This window comes from Myotis myotis, unplaced genomic scaffold (assembly GCF_014108235.1).
Source record: "Myotis myotis isolate mMyoMyo1 unplaced genomic scaffold, mMyoMyo1.p scaffold_m19_p_3, whole genome shotgun sequence".
Classification (NCBI taxonomy): domain Eukaryota; kingdom Metazoa; phylum Chordata; class Mammalia; order Chiroptera; family Vespertilionidae; genus Myotis; species Myotis myotis.
Window position 1 is genome coordinate 151,385,121 of NW_023416335.1, and position 13,266 is coordinate 151,398,386.

Sequence of the window (13,266 nt, forward strand, 5' to 3'; positions counted from 1 at the left end):
TCCTGTGTCTGCTGGTCTCTTCTTTCCTGACATGTTTTCTTTCTGTTCATGCCCACTCTTGTTGACCATATTCCAGGCTTCCAGTCTGCCTAGGGACTTGGACCTAGGTACAACCTCGCTAACCCAGGTCTGATATAATCCCTAGAGATGTTGCTGTGGGTTTTTCTCAGTAGCACATGGATTGCCTTTTCCTTGAGCTGCCTGCCACTGCACAGTCATTTCTGACAGCCGCGGTTACACTAATGCTTCAGAGCCAGGATGAACAATGATCAGAAGGTGTTTTCTTGCCTTTCGTGTCTGTACTTTCGGTTTTGTTTTTAAATTAAAAGTACCAGGGCTAATAGTTGTTTTTTTAATCCCCCTTTGGCCTCCCCTAAAATGATCTAAGTTTTCTCAATAATTTTGAGCACTGTAATTTCCTCTGAGTAAATCATAGCTTTTCTAGTTACAAGCTGTTGACTGTTTCAGTTTCTTCTCTTTGATTTCCTCATCTGTAAAATGGGGGGACGTGCATCACAGGATTGTGGTGAGGATTAAATGAGGATAAACGCTAAGTACAGGCACAGAACAGGTAGGTGCTCAGTAGGCATCAGTTCTCCTTGTTTCCCTGGTGGGTTGTCATCACCACTCGAAAGCCTTCCTGACCTGTGAGCAAAGTGACTTCTAGTTGTGTGCTTAGTTCTATCCAGGCCTGCACTGTCCACTTGTAATAGCTGCCAGCCACATTGGCTGTTGAGCGAAAGATATACTATTTGAGATGTGTTATAATATTTTAAATACCAGATTTCACAGACTTGGTTAAAAAAAAGTAAAATAATTAATTTTTTTGTATTGCTTACATGTTGAAATAGCAATATTTTTATGTATCGGGTTAAATGAAATATATACACTGAATTTCACCTTTTTCCTTTTTACTTAAATGTGCTCACTAGATATTTTTAAATTACATTTGTGGTCCTATTATATTTCTATTTGGACTGTGCTGGGTTAGGTCCTGAAGAGGCATTGTATACTGAAGGAAAATAGTCTAATAAATCAAGGAAATAAGGAGAGGTATAAATGCAGGACAGTATCTTTAATACCAAGAATGTTTAAAATATCTAAGTTTTGCGCTCTTTAAGGAAACTTTTTGATGTACTGTTGGAATAAGTTTTCTGCTGTCTTCAAAGCCTATTGAAACATTTTTTAGCAGCCTTGTCATTTTAAAAAACTATAAAAAGAGCTAATATCCTCCCTGGTGGTAAGCATTCAACCTTTCAGGCTTTCAAAATTGTCAGGAGTCAATTTGAAGTTAAATTAGTGAACTAATAAGAATCCAGTTGGAAAACACTTTGTATAAAATTGACCCACATTTTTCTCATGATTCATAACAGACTCTAGGCAATTCCAGATGAGTTTTTAAAAATATTTTGCTCAACAACACTATGTGTGGAATAAATATATAACTTCCCAGGGGCATATATTACAAGCCTTATAAGCCTTTGTTTTTTAAATCACTATAATTACATTTGAATATATAAATCAGTAAGACTTAAGTAAATATGGGCTATACAAAAGATAATAGTAACTGCTGTTTTGTCATGGTGAGGTAGGGGAAGACAGTACAGATAGAAAAGGAACGCTTGTTTCTTTGTCTCATTCCCATAGATGCTCGTTGCCAACATTGACTTGGGTCCTACTATTTTGGACATCGCTGGCTACAACCTGAATAAGACCCAGATGGATGGGATGTCTTTATTGCCTATTTTGGTGAGTATAAAGCCCTCAATCAGGCCTGAGCCAAGACTCTGAAATAAATTCCAGGTTGTATAAATTTAAACTTAAAAACTATTAAATTTGGGGAAAAGAGTTTTTTTTTTTAAAAAAAAGAATGATCAGAACACAGATAAACAGAGTTCTATATTCTCCCTACTTCCCATCTCCTCCCCCCAAAAACCATTATAAACAAAATTAAGAGAGGTGACAATTGGGAAGATATTTGCAACAAAAGTGAAAAATGGTAGTCCTAATAGAAGAGTTTTTAGAAAGCAAAGATTAATATCCCAGTAGAAAAATGGACAAAAGAAGTAACTGGTTAACTCACAGAGGAATTAGAAATAGTCAAAGTGCAAAAAGATTGCATCAGTGCTGATCAAAGCAATGCTTAACTGAATGAGACTTTCATTGTCTGCAGAACTAGCCCGGATACCCACTATTTGCAGAAGTCTGAGAAAATGGAAACTACCCAGACTCTGTTCATAAAAGTGCAATCAGTATAAGCTACCGGAAGGCTAATGTAACAAGACACATCACTTCAGAATACACACATTAAGCCAGTGGTTCTCAACCTTCTGGCCCTTTAAATACAGTTCCTCATGTTGTGACACAACCATAAAATTATTTTCATTGCTACTTCATAACTGTAATGTTGCTACTGTTATGAATTGTTATGTAAATATCTGATATGCAGGATGGTCTTAGGCGACCCCTGTGAAAGGGTCGTTCGACCGCTAAAGGGGTCGCGACCCACAGGTTGAGAACCGCTGCATAAGCAGTTCTATCTGGGAATTTATTCTAAGAAAACAAAACTCTTTTAAGTACCTACTATGTACCTGGCACTGTACAGAACTAACTATAAGAAATGTATGTGTAGTGTTAATAGAAGAAAACAGAAAACCTAAATATCCAATAGGGTATTGGTTAAATTGTTGCACCACTAAGCAATAGAATATTAAAGTAATACTACATGATATAGATCTGTATACATTGACGTGGAAAGATGCCTATTCCTTGCTATAGAGAGAAAAGGAGGTTTCACAACAGCATCTGTTGTTCATTAAAAATGTGTTTTAATATGTTTAAACATAGACAAGTTTGGAAAGATTGGTCTTAAAATGATTTAGGCATTTATAGTGACTCATAAATCTTATTCATTGATTTTTCTGAATCTATTACAGTGTATTAGGTAGAATATGATTCATAGAAAAGAATATGTGTAACTCATATTAGTTATGAAACACAAGAAATACCATGAACCCATCATGCCATTTAAGAACTCATATTCCTAATACGGGTACCTCTACCTATATGCTCCTCCCCATTCTATCCCTCAGCTGCCCCATGAGAGTGATCACTTTCTGGTTTTCATGGTTATCATTCTCTGGCTTTTATTTTTTAGGGTTATTATGTATATATCCCTAAACATCATACCTAGTTTGGGTCTTGTTTTGCCCTCTTGTTTTACTAGTCCAGCTGTAAGAACTGGCATGGGGAATTCTCCCCTCCCCACAAGTTCATGTATGTATGGTATCTTCATTCTGACCAGCAAGTCCATTGAACCTATTACCTTCCTTAGCACAGCACTGTTGAATATTTGTGAGTTCTTGTCCTTGTGTGTATGAAGCTATGCATTTCTTAGTATGAGCTGAGAATAGTTCTCACACAGAGTTTATGGACAGGACTGTTTATTCTAACCTGGACTTCAGCACCTTGAGCTGTGACTAATTCTTGCTTAGCAACTTTGCTGGTTTCCATTCCTGCCTGCCTCACAGTAGTCGTGGGAACTATAGAATGCTCAAAGCACTTGACCATCACTTGCAAAGGCTCTAGAACAGTGGTCTGTGAAGTCCAAAAGGTTGGCGACCGCTGGTTTAAGGAAACCTTTGGAGCATTGGTTGGCAACCAGTGGCCCACAACAACCGCTGCTCTAGAAGATCATCAGTAGCCTTCATATGTATCAGTTTTAATCACTCCAGTTAGTTTTGACTGCCAAGGCCCCTTTAGCAGTAGAACAAATAACTTTGTGGTCCTGCTCACAGTCTCTATGCCTCACGGAACCACTTTTGCTCTTCTAGACAGGTGTCAGTAATGTGACTTGGCGATCGGACGTCCTGGTGGAATATCAAGGAGAAGGTCGTAATGTCACTGACCCAACATGTCCTTCCCTGAGTCCTGGAGTATCTGTGAGTAATAGTTTGAGTTGGCTTGGACAGCTTCCTCACTGAAGCTCGGCAGGACACTGGTGTAGACGTACCAAGTGCTGAAACCCATAATCTGAGTCCTGCTTCTCTGTCACTTCTCTGTCACTTGACTGGAAGATCAGTAGATGCACAAAGATAAATCAATAATACTGAAAAATAAAGAAAAAAATCATGAAAATGATGCTGCTGACCTGTTGTCAGAATGTGCACTTCAAATTCTTCCAATTATTGTAACAAGCACATGTACCAGCCAATATTCTTAACCTTATTAATTGATACCCCTTCCGGTTTTCCTACCCTTCCCAATAATGGTACTGTTTTTTGTTAGGGATATAATGGCATCCAACAAAGAGATTGGCTCCCACCTTTACCCATGCCATCATGAGTGTCTTGCACTGCTGGCAGCCAGGCTGGTCATGAAGGTGGTCACGGTGATGTTGGCCTCGCGTTGGAGAATGGGAAATAGGCTTCCATTTGAGTTGACTCTTCTAACACCAAGGTGTTCGATACAGTTAAGAACCAACCAAAAGTTGGTATGGAAGACTTGAATTAAGTCCCATTTGGTGATAAGAACACTCAAATAATTTACCTGCTGATGATTCCACAAAGTTCATTTTAGCTTTTTTCCCCAACTTTTAGCATGGCAGTTCCTAATATACCTTAGAAGTGACTCATTTGAGTATTGGTCTCGTCTCCTTACCAACCGTACATTTTATAAGGGCCCATTACAGCTAATTCTTGTCAGGAGATGTGCAGGCAGGGATGGCAACAATCTACAGACAGAACCACCATGACCATGTCCCTTAGTCAAGTTAGCCATCACATCAGTAAGGAAAAAGCTGCACATCTATTTTAGATTTATATCTCCGTGGAAAGTTTCCTAATTTCTGTCCACTTGTATGTCTGGTTTAAGCCAACTTGGTTGCCCCAGTAGGCAGGTAGTTACTATAGAAGGACTATCTTCATTTTAATTTTTAAATATCCCAACAGCAATGTTTCCCAGACTGTGTGTGTGAAGATGCTTATAACAACACGTATGCCTGTGTGCGGACCATGTCAGCACGGTGGAACTTACAGTACTGCGAGTTTGACGACCAGGAGGTAAGGTGCCCTGTTGCCTCCCCCATGTCTTGCCAGCGCTTTGTTGGCTGGACTTGGTGGACAAAGAGCAGTTCCAAGGGTGCTGTCTAGGGAAGATGTGTTTCTTCTCTGTACTTCCACTTAGGTTTCCTTCAGCGAAGGAATCGGAATTCCCAGGCCGTTCTTGACTGCTCTGTGCCCTTTCTGATGAGGCTCTCTCCACTCCCGCCACCACCCAAACACACTTTAAATGTGCAGGTCACTTTTTCAGATGCGGCTTCCCTACCTGGGGGGGCTGAGAGTCAGACACCTCAACTTGGTCAGAAACTGTCCCGACCACAGCACAGTACTGTGCTGCTCAAACAGATGAGCATGGATGGTCTGAAGGACCACGTGGACATGTCCCTGTGGTTTCATACACTTATCAGAAGGTGCTAACCTACGCCAGCTGGCTCCCCACATTGGGCCATGTGGAGCCAACACTCATCACGTTTCTCAGAAGCTGACTCACTCGCCATTTCCATGTAGCTCTTAAGCATTTTAAACAGGCAAGAGAGCTCCCTTCCAACTCAATTCCTGTTCCTCTTCCCCCATAATCTACCCACGTAACTACTTTATAAGTGACTAGAGACCCGATGCAGAAATTCGTGCAAGAGTAGGCCTTCCTTCCCCCAGCTGCTGGCACCAGTTCCCTCTGGCACCCAGGCTTCCCTCGCAGCCCAGCTTTCTGGACATCAGGTCTAATTAGCATGTTATGCTTTTATTATTATAGTCTAAGGGCAGCCACTTGAAACCATTATAGGCAAATTCTGCCTGCCATCTTCCTAGTCTATCACTTGACTCCAATTCGGAGAACAAAGTACAGATTGGAGGGAAATAGTGATATTAGACATATCTAACAATAGAAATAATAGTATTGTATCTTTCAGCAACACTGCTTTTCTAACATTTGTGTAACACAGGTTAGAGTACTTTCCTATTCTCATTTGAATCTTCACAATTCTAAGGCAAAAATAAACCTTCAGCCGAAACCGGTTTGGCTCAGTGGATAGAGCATTGGCCTGCGGACTGAGAGGTCCCAGGTTCGATTCCGGTCAAGGGCATGTACCTGGGTTGCGGGCATATCCCCAGTGGGAGATGTGCAGGAGGCAGCTGATCGATGTTTCTCTCTCATCGATGTTTCTAACTATCTCTCTCCCTCTCTGTAAAAAATCAATAAAATATATTTAAAAAAAAAATCAATGGTAATATATCCTCGGGTGAGGATTAAAAAAATAATAATAATAATAATAAAAAAATAAATAAACCTTCAAATGTTAGCTCCCTCTCAGTAACTTCATTCCTAAGTCTAGTTTCTGAGACCCTGCATTTGAAGGTCATGCCTTCTGCTGTCTGCTTTAGTTACAGAAAATAATAACCACCCTCTCCTGACTCTGCCCGTAAAGGGCCCCTTTCCAGCACGTGGGCTATAGACCGAGGCAGTTTAACCCCCGCCAGATGCTCCACTGTCTCATGGATACCCTTGGGCTTTAAGGGTCTTTGTTTTCTTTGAGGATCTTGAGACCAGATGATACTTTCCTGGGCTTTGGGTGCTGTCTCCGCCTTCCCCATTTAGGAATAATTCACATGAGTATTTCTTTCCTCCATCCTTTCATTGCCTGCAGGTGTTTGTAGAAGTCTATAACTTGACTGCAGACCCGCACCAAATCACTAACATTGCTAAAAGTATTGACCCGGAGCTTCTAGGAAAGATGAACTATCGGCTGATGATGCTGCAGTCCTGTTCTGGACCAGCCTGTCGCACTCCAGGGGTTTTTGACCCCGGGTAAGTTTCCATTTTCTTCAGTGACTTTGCCAGGTTGGCTCTAGCAGTCTGCTGTTCCTGAGGCAGCAGGAGCCCAAGGGGTCTCTTTCGCTGTGAGCTGTGCTGTTCCCATGCTCCTGCTTTAGAGTGGGAACATCGTGGCTCAGTGCATCAGCCCGTGTGCCAAGAGAACACGGTGTGTGAAACTTTCTCTTTGTGCCAGTCGATGCTTGAGAGGTGTAGCCCTGCTCCTCACCGCTGGGGCTCCTCTGCCTCCCCTCCTGGCTGGGATTCTTGTCAAGGCACCACTGGCGACCCCTGGGGCGTCTGTAGAGTAACTGACCAAGTCCTACCCTGTTCCCTAGCACTTCTGAGAACATATGCCTTCATTTCATTTCTCAGAAGCCCCAATTACAGAAACGTGAATACTTACCAGTAAATGTAATGTATTAAACACAGACAAGGAAACAGAAGGCATAAACTCTCATGTTGAAATGTGTACGCCACTGCAGTATACAGAGGTAGGAAAGATGCTTACCACCTACTCAGGTCCATTCCTTCCTCATTCCTCTTGAACAGTAACTTTTCACCACGAACACTGGGCTCAGCATACATACCTCGGAGCCGCCTATGGCAAATCCTGTTATCTTTTGCTTGAAAATTACAGAATTAAACTTTCACTGGGAAAGGATTATTTCAGTTCTTGTAGCCTAATTGTAGGAGAGAGGGAAGAATGCTGTCTTAAGCCAATGAAAAGCGGTGATGTTATTATTTAGCCATCATCACATGAAGTGGTTCTTCAGTCCAAATTAGAGAGGAGGAATGTATGTGAATGAGTAGGGAAACGGGATTCCAGTTTTTGAACCCATTTTCTTTTCAGTTCCTTAGCCATGGGCTAGTCTCTCCTAACAAACATTTAGGCCTATAGAACCCCACAGGCCCAGTCTAGCCACCCTGTTAGAACACAGGCACACACATTCATTTATGTATTGTGTGTGGCTGCTTTTACACTTCAGTAACATTGAATAGTTGGGACAGAGATTGTATAGCCCACAAACACTAAAATATTTATCTGCCCCTTTATAGGGGGAAAAAAATTGGCCAGCCCCTGCTCTAAAATAATAGTAAGAATTAGTTTATCATAAAAGACAGCAGATAAAAGTAAGAGACAATGTTGTTTCTAGCCTTCACCTATATTCTTTATGTTTACCAAGTCTCAGCTCAAGTTACCATTCGGCATTCACTCTAACTTCCCCATGGGTGGTAAAATAAGTTCTTTTATGTGCCAGACATTGTATATACAAATTGCCTTACTGTTTTATTGGTGGCCAGAGGGGTTAATGACTTGCCTCATAATGACCCAGATTCAAACTCATGTCTGAAGTACACACCTGTGGTCTTACCCACCACAGTCTGCATCTTAATTGTAAAAGAAAGGCTTCAGGGCTTTGCAACTGCTGGCGGGGCCTTCAGCAAGGGCTAGACTAGACTCATCCATCAGGCTGCTTTATACCTTAGGGATCCCCCTTCCCCCCTAAAAAACAAACAAAAAAACCAAATCTTGCCTCCTTCCTAATGCCTCCTCAGATTAACCTTCCTCCGCTCCTTCTCTCCTCTCCCGTTTTGTGTGGCTGACTTGCGATGGAAATGCCCTTATTAAAAGTCCTCCCATCTTGTGCCACTAGATTCCCGTCTGGTGACTTAATTGGTCGGTTGCTATCCCTTCCTGCCCTCCTTTCCACGTAGCATTTGGAGTGAGGTCCTGGCAACTATAGGTAATGTGACATCCTTTTACTTCTTCTCCCCAGATACAGGTTTGACCCTCGTCTCATGTTCAACAATTACAGTGGCGGCAGGACTCGAAGGTTTTCAAAACACCTTCTGTAGCGACCTCTGCACACCTGTCTGATGAAGTGAGTGTAGTAGGTGTCTGTAGCTAGTCTTCAAGACCACGCCTGGAAGAGTTTCGGGACTGGCTTGTAAGTCCTGTTTTGAAAAGCACCCCAATCAGCCTACCTTCCTGTGCAATGTGTTAAACTGTGAATGCTCCCCGTCTGTCAGGAGCAGCCATCCCAGTCCCTCCACTCAGCTGACACGACTGCTCCTGAGGTGTGTGTTCTCGTCATACCCTTTCTGTTCTGGGGTCGCTCCCCAGGTGGTCAAAGTCTGAATTTGTAAATCCGTTCAGAAAAATGTGTTTGGTATACAGCATGACCTAAAAACGAAAGGACCTGCATAGCATTTCAGATTGAGCACTTGAATCTCAAAAAGTACTAACATCACATGGCTTGAAGAATAACTATCCCAACTAAATCATCTAATTAAGAACAAGTACCATTGCTTTTAGAGTAGCAGAAATATGTTGTTTATAGTATCTACCCATCACAATGTGTTAGGTCGCAAATTCAAAACATGTCAACCAAGCTCTGTTCATTTTCTTGGGTCTGGACTGGCACACACTGAGCTAGAACAGAAGCTTTTGGTAAAGGCTAATTGCAGGTAGTTTTTGAAGGTGAGAGCCGTCTGTTTTCCAGGGGCTGCTCACCATATAGAGTCTCAGGTAACACCAGGGGTGGGGAAGGGTGTGTTTTGAGGGCCTTTTGTAGAGGGGCACTCGGGTTGACAGGCGGAAGGGCTCGAGTTGGGATGCAGTAAGTGCCTGACCAGCAGGGAGTCTGGGTGTCAGTCCCAGGCTGAAGTTGTTTTGACTCTCTGCATTTTGCTGACACTCTATCTGTTCATTTATTAAGATATAAAATTTTTTATAGTTGATTCACAGCTTAGTTTTTCCTGAGTTTGTGGAGTCTTGTGTAATTTGGGCCCCATTCACTATTCTCATTAAAACCAGATCTTGTTGAGATTTCCTCACTATTTAGAACTTACATATTTTTGTTTCTTGACTCAAGCCCATTTCCACCATTTTCTTCACAAGAAGGTTAATCAGTGGTGGGACAGCAAGGAAGGGGGAAAAGCTGTGGTTTGTAACCTGTTCCTCAGGCAGTAGTGATTTAGCTTTATTTAGGGTCGTAGGCTGAGCTTTAAGCACTTTGTAAGCCGTGGTCGTAAGCAGCTTTTCTATCAGAATCCCAGATAGCCATTGGGTTTATTCCTTTACCTCACGCAGTCCATTAACTGGTGGTATTTAGAGGTGAAATAGGCAAATGAAATGGACACCGCTGCTGTGAAATTATAAAAATTTGTAACTAAAAGCAAACTACAATGTGGAATATGGGTTTCGGCTTCATTCTACAGTTTGATTCTTAACATTTCTCAGTCAACTTCCACATTAATGAAAGTTGGCCATAACTATTCCCGAATAAAAAGAAACCAACTCTTACCAGGTCTTGTACTGTGATGTCATATTATTCAATTAATTCACTTTATGATGCATAGAGTGACACACACAAGTCAGCTGCCGACATACCCATCACCACCAGCAGCTTCTGTTTGGGTGATGGGGACAGTGAGGCCTCTCTGTTGTTGCATTTCCAAGCTGACTGACTGTTGAGTGCCCTCTGATTTGACTCTCCTGGTCATTCTGGATCTGGGCTGAAATCACCTTTCCTTACGAGGCTTTAGCTTGTGTAGGCTAGCAGGCTACAAAATGCACAGAACTTTTCACAATGTCTCTGTACGAGGGACCCACTGCAGGAGGCTTGCTTTGTCTCTTAATTGTACTGATTTATTAAATTTTACTATTTTCCCTTTTAAGAAGGCCAGTTCCCTATCTGTTGGTGCCCTTCAGAGTAGAGAACTACCCATTAGTAATGAACAGAGGACATAGGAATGAACAGATTTTGCCTTATAAAAGTTCCTATTACAAAGCTCTTCCTCAAATACAATCACCAAGTAGGAAACACCTTTTGAACATCTTTGAATCAATGGTGCTGTTGCAAAATGCATTTTTTTGGTCAATACAATTGACAACACTAGGGTTTTTGTACAAAATAGTAATGACAGCCATGGAAGTTATACGTTAATCTATGAAAAATGTTCTTAAACTTATTTTTAAGTGTCTAAATGAAGGACTAGTGCTTTTTTTAACGAAAGAATTGTCCCAGGATCCTCAATATGAGAAAGCAAAGAGTATGTCACCTGATCCACCAGTGCAATTGGATGGGAATATTTGGGTTCTTTAGTTTTACCACCACTATGTCCCCCTGAATTTTGTGAATTCCTGTGTTTGCATCATCTGTTCTGGGAGTTACTCTGCCCTGGTTCTGTCATTTCAGTCATTTGACTTAGAAAGTGCCCTTCAAAGGACCCTGTTCACTGCTGCACTTTTCAATGAATTAAACTTTATTTCTGTTCTAGTGGAAACGTGTCCTTTGTCTTAGTCCCCAAGTAGTAAGTCTGACAAGACGCTTTCTTTTCCTGATGCTGTTTCATGTTCCAGTCACTTACCTAGGACTGAACTGGTCATCTTCACGCCGGGGTATAGTCTGTTCCTGAAAAGCTCTCCTACAAGTAGTCCCTTGGGCCAAGCCCCGAGTGAGCCCCACGTAGAAAATCCTTCCTGATCAATCTTTATGCATTTACAGCTTTGGAGAACAATCATCTTACCTCGGCCGGCTTTCAGTTAAATAAACTAAGCTCACCTTCCAAGGTGCTTTACCTCGATGCCCAGTCATGTGATCCAGTGCCCCAAATAACTTCATATGGGAGATGGAAAACTTTTCTGAAAGGGAAGTTTATATTTTAGGCTTGTAGGCCATGTGGGCTCTGTTGCAGCTAAACTCTAACTAGGGCTACTTTTGTGCTGCTATACCAGTCAGTAAAATCAATGCGTGTCTATATTCCAACAAAACTACAAAAACAGGTAGGACCTGATTGCCAACCCCAGACCTAGTAAGTTGCCCCGTATCCTATAAATTATGAAGGTCAAGTAGAAAAACAGGATGTTAGAACACATCCATAAAGGTGCCAGATTACAACACCCCAAAACGGGTAATTTGGGTATATCACAGTGTGAAGCCATCAAGTAAAAGGAGAAAGTTTACCTGCATAGACTCTCAAAGAGGCCAAGTACAGACTCTCCCAACTCCTTTTTTTCTGATTTATCCCACCTGTTCCCATTGAGTCTACCTGCAGAACCACATGCCCTGCAGAATTAATCTTTGTTTCTTCTTTCTCTACTAGCAATGGGTTTAAAGGGCTGGTCATATGCATACATTGAGAGCAGAGAACCCAAAGACCCCAGGCAGAAAGCACTGCGCTGAGACCGATACTGATGGCCTAGGAATTATATATAAGATGGGATTGAACGTGGGACACGAGCTAACTCTGAGTATTGGAGAGGAGGTAACAGTTCTAAGTACTGGTCTTTGAGAGGAAGCTTGCATGACCACCCATTCAGCAGACCTGTAAACATCCTCAACTTGTAGCTGACGTATGATCAGAAGTCCTAGAAGGGCAGACGGACACAAAGGACGCTTGTAATTAGTACTTATTATGATAAAAATGGCTCCGCAGGATAGGTTTTTCCCTCAGCTTAATTCATGCAAGCTCACAAAGGTAATGATAGTCATGGTTCCAAAGAAGATCGGCTTCAAAGCCATCTTTCTGTCAAACTCTGCTGTCTCTGTGGCCTACGAAGGATTTTCCTTCCATCATGTACCTGAGTGCCTACTCTGCCCACTAATGAATTAGTTATGAAAGGGAATTATCCTATTCCTGACCTCGAGGACATTATGTAAATTAAAAAGAACTTAAGAAAAAAAACTCCAGGCAAGAAAACTAATAACCACTAAACCAGCCTCAAGGGACTTCTTTAAGCTGAAAAGAATGGGTGCTATTAAGTAATAAGAAGACATATGAAAGTATGAATCTCACTAGTAAAGGTAAATATACAATAAAAAGTAATGGGCTAATCATGTGTAAAGTTAGTATGAAGGATAGAAGATAAAGAGTAAAAATAACTATAACCAATAATTACTTAGGGCATACCAAACACATCAAAGGGGGAGTAAAAATGTAGAGGTCTAGCACATGTTCTAACTTGTTGTCACCAACCTAGACTGTTAAAGTTATAAGTTGTTATATGTAAGCCTCAAGGTAATCACAAAGCAAAAACCTACAAGATATCCACAAAAGATAAAGGACTCGAAACATACCCCACCACAAAAAGTCATCAGACCACAGGGGAAGAGCGCAAGAGAAGAAAGGAATAGAGAGGTACTAGAAGACAGCCAGAAAACAATGAACAAAACGGCAATAAGATGTACCTATCAATAATTACTTCAATGGACTGAATTCTCCAATTGAAAGAGTGGCTGAATGGATTAAAAAAAAAAAAAAGACCCATCTATATGATTGCTTCCTGTAAGAGACTCACTTCAGATGTAAGGACACTTACAGACTGAAAGTGAAGGGATAGAAAAAGATATTCCATGCAAACAAGACAAAGAAAGCTATACTTAGACA

At 41.5% G+C, this 13,266-nt stretch overlaps 1 protein-coding gene across 5 annotated transcripts in view; it reads left to right on the top strand.

The window, feature by feature from the left end:
• GNS (glucosamine (N-acetyl)-6-sulfatase) overlaps window positions 1-11,159 on the top strand; it is a 51,010-nt gene extending 39,851 nt beyond the window's left edge. For 3 of the 5 annotated variants that reach the window (XM_036298179.1, XM_036298180.1, XM_036298183.1), the window contains 5 exons: window positions 1,648-1,749; window positions 3,834-3,941; window positions 4,950-5,060; window positions 6,704-6,864; window positions 8,652-11,159. In XM_036298179.1, the coding sequence (XP_036154072.1) occupies window positions 1,648-1,749; window positions 3,834-3,941; window positions 4,950-5,060; window positions 6,704-6,864; window positions 8,652-8,730 (561 nt within the window). In that variant the 3' untranslated portion in view covers window positions 8,731-11,159. The remainder of the gene's footprint in view (window positions 1-1,647; window positions 1,750-3,833; window positions 3,942-4,949; window positions 5,061-6,703; window positions 6,865-8,651) is intronic. The other 2 variants (XM_036298181.1, XM_036298182.1) reach the window with 2 other exon arrangements.
• The last annotated feature ends 2,107 nt before the right edge of the window (window positions 11,160-13,266 follow it).